Source organism: Lucilia cuprina, chromosome 6 (genome assembly GCF_022045245.1).
Source record: "Lucilia cuprina isolate Lc7/37 chromosome 6, ASM2204524v1, whole genome shotgun sequence".
In the NCBI taxonomy this organism is placed as follows: Eukaryota; Metazoa; Arthropoda; class Insecta; order Diptera; family Calliphoridae; genus Lucilia; species Lucilia cuprina.
Window position 1 is genome coordinate 54127589 of NC_060954.1, and position 8944 is coordinate 54136532.

At 29.2% G+C, this 8944-nt stretch overlaps 3 protein-coding genes across 3 annotated transcripts in view; 1 reads left to right on the forward strand and 2 right to left on the reverse strand.

The window, feature by feature from the left end:
- Positions 1-1988: 1988 nt before the first annotated feature.
- LOC111678201 (vacuolar protein sorting-associated protein 28 homolog) lies at positions 1989-2873 on the reverse strand. The gene has a single exon (XM_023439466.2). The coding sequence runs from the start codon at positions 2764-2766 to the stop codon at positions 2134-2136; it is 633 nt and encodes a 210-aa protein (XP_023295234.1). The 5' UTR covers positions 2767-2873; the 3' UTR covers positions 1989-2133.
- A 2257-nt stretch (positions 2874-5130) lies between these two features.
- Positions 5131-8944, forward strand: part of LOC111678224 (solute carrier family 2, facilitated glucose transporter member 1) — a 13034-nt gene continuing 9220 nt past the window's right edge. Inside the window, exon 1 of the mRNA XM_046954884.1 lies at positions 5131-5241. Coding sequence (XP_046810840.1) covers positions 5212-5241 — 30 coding nt within the window. The 5' untranslated portion in view covers positions 5131-5211. The remainder of the gene's footprint in view (positions 5242-8944) is intronic.
- Positions 5210-8375, reverse strand: LOC111678223 (sugar transporter SWEET1). Its single transcript, XM_023439494.2, has 5 exons — positions 8090-8375; positions 7952-8029; positions 7653-7879; positions 5725-5900; positions 5210-5663 (listed from the first exon to the last, which is right to left on the reverse strand). Exons 1-5 carry the CDS (start codon positions 8167-8169, stop codon positions 5544-5546), a joined length of 681 nt encoding a protein of 226 aa, XP_023295262.2. The 5' UTR covers positions 8170-8375; the 3' UTR covers positions 5210-5543.

The window sequence follows — 8944 nt, forward strand, 5'->3', positions numbered from 1 at the left end:
GGGCCCCTATTCTACATTTCAATTCGTATCGAAATTTTCTCCGTATGGCAACTTTGGTATTCTACATTTCGAATAGGGTTCTATAAATCGACTTTCGAATAATCGAACAAACGACTTTTTGTCGAAAAAAGTCGAAGTCGACTATTTTGTTCCAAAAAAGTCGATAACTCGACTATCGTCTATGAAAAAAGTCGGAAAGTCGATAAAAGTCTAAAAATCCGGAAAGAGTCAAAAAAAGTCGAAAGAAGTAGGAAAAAGACGAAAAAAATCGGAAAAAGTCGAAAATAGTCGGAAAAAGTCGAAAAGTCGAAAATAGAAAGAAGTCGAAAAAACTCAAAAAATTGCAACAAATAGAAAAAATATAAATCAAATTTTTTTATTAATAATAAATAATAATAATAATGTTAAAACGCAACATTATAAATTTACGCTTCTGGCTTCGGAAAAAGTCGAAAAGTCGACTATTTATAAAATATTAAAAGTCGATTTTTCGATAAATGAAAAAAGTCGAAAAATCGACTTTTAACTAAATGCAAAAAGTCGAAAAGTCGACTTTTCATAAAATGCAAAAAGTCGAAAAGTCGACTTTTCGTTTCAACTATACAACCCTAATTTCGAACCGACTCTTCGCCACAGAACTTACAATAACGTAAGTATGGTCGTAACGCAGAATACACACATATTCGTAAAGCATTAAAACGAAATAAAATTGCTTCTTCTTTTTCTTACGATTCAGTTTTTTGTTGGAATACCTTTTTTTTCGATCGTTGCGTAACTGAATACTTAAACGTAATCGAGATGCATAATAGGGGTGATTAACTTTCCAAAGGTTGTGAAGTAGTTGTAAATAAATATATTCCAGTCTCAAAAGGAATCAAATCCATTGTTCTGTTAGGTGCTGTATTGAGAGAGAGAATCATAACAGCTACAAATATGGCCCTCTCTTGGTATCATAGCTACGGTACAGAATAGACTAGACTATGCTATAGATTAAACTAAAGTCTAGATTATAGAACAAACTGTATATTCAGCTATGAACTAAACAATAGACCTAAGGCGGCTTTACTTACTACTCAGTTAATCTAGGCTTAATATGCTGTTAGATTAAACTCGGAAAAAATTTAAGGCGGACTTTAACCAATGATTGTGTTTTTCAGATTTAGATTTAAGTTCAGTTAACTTTGTTAGTATTGCCAACTTTTCACTCAAAAACATAAACACGGAACAGCTGTTTTTTGCAAATAATACTTTTGTAAAATGAAAAATTTTGAAAAAAATGTTAAATAAACATCTGAAAACACTCAGTTAAACTAAGATAATAAATAACGTTACTGTTAACTGAAAAACATATATTAAACTAGGTTTAAACAAAGAACGTAGATTATCTTTATCTGAAAAACCCGCCCTATACCCTACACTTGTCGCTGCTACAACAATGACAACATAAACTACATTATAGACCAGGTTATATGATTATATGACTAAGGGCGGGTTTCTTACTCATCCGTTAAACTAGGCTTAACTTGCTATTAGATTAAACTCGGAATAAATTTAGGCTGGTTATAACCGATGATAGTGTTTTTCAGTTTTAGATTTAAGCTCAGTTAACTTTGTTGGTATTGCCAACTTTTCACTCAAAAACATAAACAATGAACAGCTGTTTTTTGCAAACAATACTTTTGTAAAATGGAAAATTTTGGTATAATGTTAAATAAACATTTAAAACAATAATCAATAAAACAAAACAAATCAGAAAATTGCAATTTACTTAAAATAAGTTTTTTTTCTTCCGAAATCATTGTTTTATAGTTTTTGTTAATTGTGTTTTCTCACTTATAACTTTAGTTTAATTGGACAATTACACTCAGTTAAACTAAGATAATAAGTAGCTTTACTGATACCTGAAAAACACGAAACATATATTAAACCAGGTTAAACAAAGAATGAAGATTATCTATATCAGAAAAACTAGTTAGTAGTTTATTAACTACATTAAAGATTTTTATATTTTCGCATATATGTAAATGTATAATATATATAATATGTTTGAAACTACAGTTAATGCTTAAAAAATACTTTATGTATGAATATTATAACGAGAATTTCCAAAACCATTTGCAACTCATGCAACATCTACTGACTATGAAGAAGTTTTGTAAAATCGGCATAAGCTGATTCTAAATCAAATAAAAATTGACGCACTTGATTGTCGTTCAGTTCATCGGAGGCCTGCATATCGTTTAGAGTTAAAAGCCAAGTTTCCACTTTTTGTTTGGCTTCAAAATCTTTGGGTATCAATGACAAACGATTCATATTATCGGCCAAATCTTTAACATCGAAATGCAAAGCATCCATGGTATTCATTTTAAGACGCAACTTGTCCATAATGGTAATAAACAAAGAAACAATATCTGCAATACATTTGGAAGTGTTGCCCTTATCATCTTTAATGGTAATGGGACGCTCTTCACGTATACGCTCCAGAGCAGCAGGACAATCTAAACGGAATTTCTTAACGAATGTATCAACGGTGGGATATTCATCACACTGCACCTGTTTAAAGGCCACTTTATATTGTACCAGATATTTCGAACAAGCGGCTGTATATTCTTGAGGTGTAATACAATCTCGAATGTAAGCCTTTTCCAATTGCTGCAGCGTATTAATGATGGCATATAAATCAGCCATATTATCGTATTTTTCACGTTCACGAGCATTGCGGAAAAGCTTAACTTCTTCATAGAGTTCAGAGGAATTTTCTTGCATTGTTTTTTTGTATTTTTATGCTTTAATTTTGTGAAATAAACAAATAAAAACTTGAAATTATGACGAATATATAGTGGTAGTTCTTGTTTTTGTCAATAAAAATTATTCTATTGTCAAATTTTGCACAGTTGTATTAGTTGGTAGTGTTGTTTTTGTTTAGCTGAGATGGTTATTTTAGTAGTGTTGGGAAAATAATACCATAGAATACATCTATGATGTCAAGCTAAAAAAATAACTGTTCTTTGGCGCAATATTTGGCTTTGCTGAGAATTTTTTTCTACAATTTCTGTGAAAAAGTGTGTTAAAGTTACTGTTTTAAGTTTTTACAAATATTTAGTTGTTATTCATTGTTTAATTTGCGAGTAATTTATTAATTATATATTATTTAATTGATTTATTGTAAGTATTTGTTAAAATTTGATATTTAGTAAGAGTTTTTGTTAATGGAAAGAAGCAGATTATTTTTTTCATATATATTCTATTGTATTAAAGAAAGAATAAAGGAAAAAAAAACAGTTTATAACTATACGTTATTAGACCAGATATTTTCTAATTCAATGCTGTGTTTTTGGTATCTTTACAATTGTTTCCTAGATACAAAGTTTCGCATGTTAAGTTTGTCATGACTTTGTCGATTTTTGGATTAGCATGAGCCGGTTGTTTCCGGAGCATAAAATCTTATTGCCTTGGGTTTATTTAACATTGTATTAAACTGGTGGGGAACCAATCTCTTTCGTGTAAAGAACGTCTTTGTGTTTATGTTTCAACTAAAAGAACCATGCAGTTCTACAAAACGTCTATGCATCAGTATAAGAACGACATTACGCCTAAAGTCTAATCCCCTGTTTGGCTGTTATTCATCTTTCGTCGTGAATGCACTTTATGTAAACGGGAGGGAATACACTTGTCACTTTGTGACCCTTTTGAACGCGTTAGAGTAGACAGTCCCAAAGTAATCCAGGGAGTACACAACAAACTTAAGCAAAATGGTAATGAACTACATGTAACTATAGCAATAAAGCTAATAAGGTAATCCTCATCCGAAAGTTCAATAGCTAGTTCGTGTCTTGCCCACTTAACTTGTGGTAGTCTTCTCCAGGACTAAGATCTGTATAGATTAGTGTCTTTTCCACTTAACTTATGGTAGTAAGATTGATTTGGGAATGTACATTTGTCTATGTAAAGTTTGAAATGGGAATTTTAAAACAAATTTAACAAAATTTGATAATTTATCTTCTCCAGGACTAAGATCTGTATAGATTAAACAAAAGTCGAATCTGTGATCAAGATGATCGTGTCTTTCCCACTTAACTTATGGTAGTAAGATTGATTTGGGAATGTTCATTTGTCTATGTAATGCTTGAAATGGGAATTTTAAAACAAATTTAACAAAATTTGATAATTTATCTTCTCCAGGACTAAGATCTATATAGATTACACAAAAATCGAATCTGTGATCAAGGTGATCAATCCCTACTTCACAAAATTAGTTGATATTTGTTGTTGTCGTTTGTCGGGTCGTTCCAGAGCGTAGATCCAATTGTCGTGCGAACGTGTTTATAATCGAATAGGATATTATTCTGCCTTCTAACGATAAAACATTAAAATATTTGTATTTTCTTATAAGTACAATAACTACAATATTATTCATCTTTTCCGTCAATTCATCGATTGGCATATTAGTGGTCAATTTTTATTTATTATTTTAAGATTGCCTTTTTTTCATTTACTACTATTAATTCTTCTTTTTTTATGGCTGTTTATATGTAGTACACTTAAAACAATTATTTTGATTATCTTTATTGTTTGTAGGAAATATGTTGATAAGAAAGTTTTCATTAGCGTTAGTTAAAGACGAATAATGTTACTCCCTAGTTAAGCTTAAAATTAGCAAAAACATGTTGTTACAAAATCAGCTTAAATACTTATTGTTGAGTAAATGTAAAAAAAATTTGCTTAAAAACTTGTTAAAATTTTTACATTTTATATGATTGTAATGTTATATTAGACAACTGCAGTTTATTAACTTTTTAAGAAAAAACTTCTACACATACCTACAAGTTTATTATTAAGAATTCAGTAAAATGTTTTAAATTCAATAACAAATTACGTGATTATTCTTAAAAAGAATTTGTTTTTTTTATATTTTTGATTCCAAACAAACCAGTTTAAAGAAAACGCAGTCGAGTGAAACTCTTCAAAGGGTCCAAACACAAAAAAGCCAAACGGCCGTAGTTTATAAATTTTATTGTTACTTCTTTAATAGTTTATTAATTGAATTATATACAATCTATAGATTGAGTTATTTGTGATAAGAAATTTTTTTTTTTTTTTTTTGAATTTTTGATCTTAAGGAGATAAGCACATAAATTATTATTATTTTTTCAATAGTGGACAAAACAGTTTAAAGAAAACTGTTGTAAAGCAACTTGAATTTTTTTTATAATGGTATTTTTGTCCAGCACAAAGAAAGAGGTAAACAATTTTTTCTTATTATTTGTTATTAAATACAATTTTTAATTAAGTTTTAAGCCTCTAAATTATAAATTTTTAATTAAGTAAATTTTACTGGCTTTTTAAAAAGAGCAGAAGAGAGAGAGTATAGAAAATAGCCATGGAACAAATATAAAAAAATAATACGTTTTGTATGTACAATTAATTTCAGCTTTAGTAAACAATTACAAATTCTGTTTTTTAAAAAAAAGTTTTGTAAGTCTTTTGTTGTTATGTTTTTTTTCATAATTGTATACAAAATTGCATTTTGTTGTTGTATAAGTTTAAAATACCACAGTTTGGTCTACAAGTTTATAGCCTTGACCAGCAAAACTTTTTGGCGGATAACAAACAAATAGACAAAGTTGCATTAGCGATAATACGCAACCTAAAAAGTTGGGTAACTATAAAGAAATGGAATAAAATTAAAATTTGTGTTTTTTTTACAATAAATGACAAACTAACCTGTATAAATGTATCGGATATTATAATGCCATATATTAGCCATTGTATAGAAACCAAAAATGACATAACTATTAAGGGAAAAGGTAAACTTTCGGAGTTTTTAACTCGTATCACATGCAAAAGATTGGTAAGCGGTGCCGCAAAAAAGCAAACTGTTACAATACAGCAAACAATACCTGTAAAAAGAAACAATACTTATTTGCTATAACGATGTCTAAAGAATCTAAAGATTTGTGGGAATCTGAAACTTTTTTAAGAAATCTAAGATTAAGTTTTATAATTCCATTTTTGCAAAATCGAACTTAAACAAATAGGAGTTCTATATTCGACTGTGTCGAATCTTATGTACCCTTCACCATGATCTGTGTTGTTAAATGTTGTTAAATAATCCGGGCTCTACATGCTTAATTTCTGATTTCTTGGTACAATATTATAGAAATTTCAAAAAGTACCTTTTGAAGAACGAAAAAAGTACCAAAAAAGCCAGTCCCCTTGTATGGGTTCTCACTGAAACCAAACTAGGGTTAGTTGAAACGAAAAGTCGATTTCGTTTCAACTATAGAACTTTTCGACTTTTAGTATTTTAAATATAGTCGACTTTTTCCGACTTTTTCGACTTTTTTTTCGAATATTAATTTTTTTTTTCGACTTTTTTAGAGTTTTTGACTTTTTTCCACTTTTTTAAAATTTTCAACTACTTTTCGACATTTTTTCCACTTATCGACTTTTTTCGATTTTTTTCGACTTGTTCCGACTTTTCGATTTTTTCGATTTTATGAATATTTTTGCCTTTCGACTTTTTTCCGACTATTTTTTGACTTTTTTCAAGTTTTTCCGACTATTCTTGAGTTTTTGACTTTTTTTACACTTTTTTAAAATTTTCGACTTGTTCCTACAATTTTCGAGTTTTCGACTTTTTCCGACTTTTCGAATTTTTTTTCGACTATTTTTTGACTTTTTTCGAGTTTTTCCGACTATTTAAGAGTTTTTGTATTTATTTACACTTTTTTAAAATTTTCGACTTGTTTCTACAATTTTCGAGTTTTTGACTTTTTTCGACTTTTTTCGACCTTTTCCGATTTTTCGACTTTTTCGACTTTCAGACTTTTCGACTTTTATTAACAAAATAGTCGACTTTTCGACAAAATGTCGATTGTTCAATAATTCGAAAGTCGATTTATAGAACTCTATCCAAACTAGGGTTCTATAGTTGAAACGAAAAGTCGACTTTTTACATTTAGGTAAAAGTCGATTTTTTGCATTTAGTTAAAAGTTGACTTTTTGTATTTTATGCAAAGTTAACTTTTGGACTCTTTTCATTTAGTTAAAAGTCGACTTTTAGTATTTTGTAAATAGGCGACTTTTCCACTTTTTTCGACTTTTGGAATTTTTTCTTTTGACTATTTTCGACTTTTTTTCTCCTTTTTTTGACTTTTCGACATTTCAGACTTGTCGACGATTTTTGACTCTATTTTCGATTTTTAACAATTTTTGTCTTTTTTCGACTATTTTCGATTTCTTACGACATTTTTCGACTTTTATTTCCAATGTCGATTTTTGACTTTTTTTACTAACGATTATCGAGTTATCGACTTTTTTTAGGACAAAATAGTTGAATTCGTCTTTTTTGGAACAAAATAGACAAATGGACTTATATTGAAGATTTGTATTTTACCGATATCTGGGATGCTTTAAAAACTGATTTCAACATACACACAGACGAACAGACAGACGGTCATAACTTAATTAACTCCGCTACCTATAAGAATCCAAAATATATATAGGGTCGGAAAATTATATTATAGAAATTACAAACGGAAGGACAAACTTATAAATACCCATCTTACGAAGGTGAAGGATATAAAAATATGATTTTTTGTAGTAAAATGTTGCCAAATAACACGAAATGACGAATTTCTTCAACTTACCCATAAAATTTTGTGCCTGTCCCACATCCGTGATACCGTTAATATAAAAAACAATACCAAATAATGCCGTTAACACAAAGAGGAACTGTTTTACATAAACATTCTTATTAACAGTAAAAACATAATAAATCAGAGTGTAAATCAGGAATAAGGTAACACCAATGGTATTAACCAAAACTACACTACGCTCTTCGCTTAACATGCCATAATGAACCCAATAACTGCAGCTATATAACAATAATAAAACAACAAAAACATTAATAAAAATCAACAAATTCCTAACCGAAAAACAAACTTACGATAAAAATCCACATATAAAAGGAAAACCAGAAGAATCGCCGGTTGATTTCTTTTTGATATATTTGCGGCATATAATGCTAAAATATAAACAAATTTTATATTAAATCAATTTATTAATAACATAAAGCTTTACTTACGCTCCCGATAAGTATTGTAAAACTGTGGTTACAACCGCTGTTGTTTCCAGTAGCGCTATAAATCCCTCAACATTATGCATCCTGCCGCTGTTGCTTAAATTTAACGTATTTCTTTAACACTATTTCACTTTATTTTCAATTTGTTATAATTTTTCACATTGGCTATATGTTGTTCATAGCTTTGTAACGTTTTATTTATATAAAATAATTAAGAATGTTATAAATTTCAAAACAAATATTTTTACCAATTTCCTACGTCAACATAAATACAAATTCTGCTTCTTTTTTTTTTGGCAGCTGACATTCGGCTAGTACTGATAACATATCTAATTTAATGGTGTTAGCAACGTTAGCGATTGTCTTAAAAACGCTATTTTAACTAAACTGTTAATTTTAAGTTTCAAATTAAAAAAAGTGTTCGTTAACATTGAACAATGGGACCGAAACAACTAAAGACGAATGAAGAATTGTTAACATGATGGTGTATTTTTTGTAATTAAATAACTAAATAATTTAATGTTAACAATTAGTTATAATTTTAAACGATTTTTCGATATAACCATTTATCGAACGTCTGTCAACAGTTGGATGGTGTTACGAGGAATGCCAGGAAGAACCTTCGTATATATAAGGATAATATACTAGGTATATGCTGGAACAAGACTTTCTTGTATAAGTCTTTATAGAACAATGCTTTTGACATTCTTCTTGTTCTTGTTTAAATCTAGTTCTGTTCTAGTTCAGCCATACTTCAGTTCTAGTTCAGTTCTAGTTCAGTTCTGGTTCAGTTCTAGTTCAGTTCTAGTTCAGTTCTAGTTCAGTTCTAGTTCAGTTCTAGTTCAGTTCTAGTTCAGT

Excerpts from the sequence above, each read along its gene's own strand:
- LOC111678201 (XM_023439466.2), bottom strand. The coding sequence starts at position 2,766 with ATGCAAGAAAATTCCTCTGAACTCTATGAAGAAGTTAAGCTTTTCCGC.
- LOC111678223 (XM_023439494.2), bottom strand. The coding sequence starts at position 8,169 with ATGCATAATGTTGAGGGATTTATAGCGCTACTGGAAACAACAGCGGTT. Across the intron at positions 8,030-8,089 it reads TTACAATACTTATCGGGAGC|CATTATATGCCGCAAATATA; the intron begins GTAAGTAAAGCT and ends TTTATATTTTAG. Across the intron at positions 5,664-5,724 it reads TATCCGATACATTTATACAG|TTACCCAACTTTTTAGGTTG; the intron begins GTTAGTTTGTCA and ends ATTTCTTTATAG.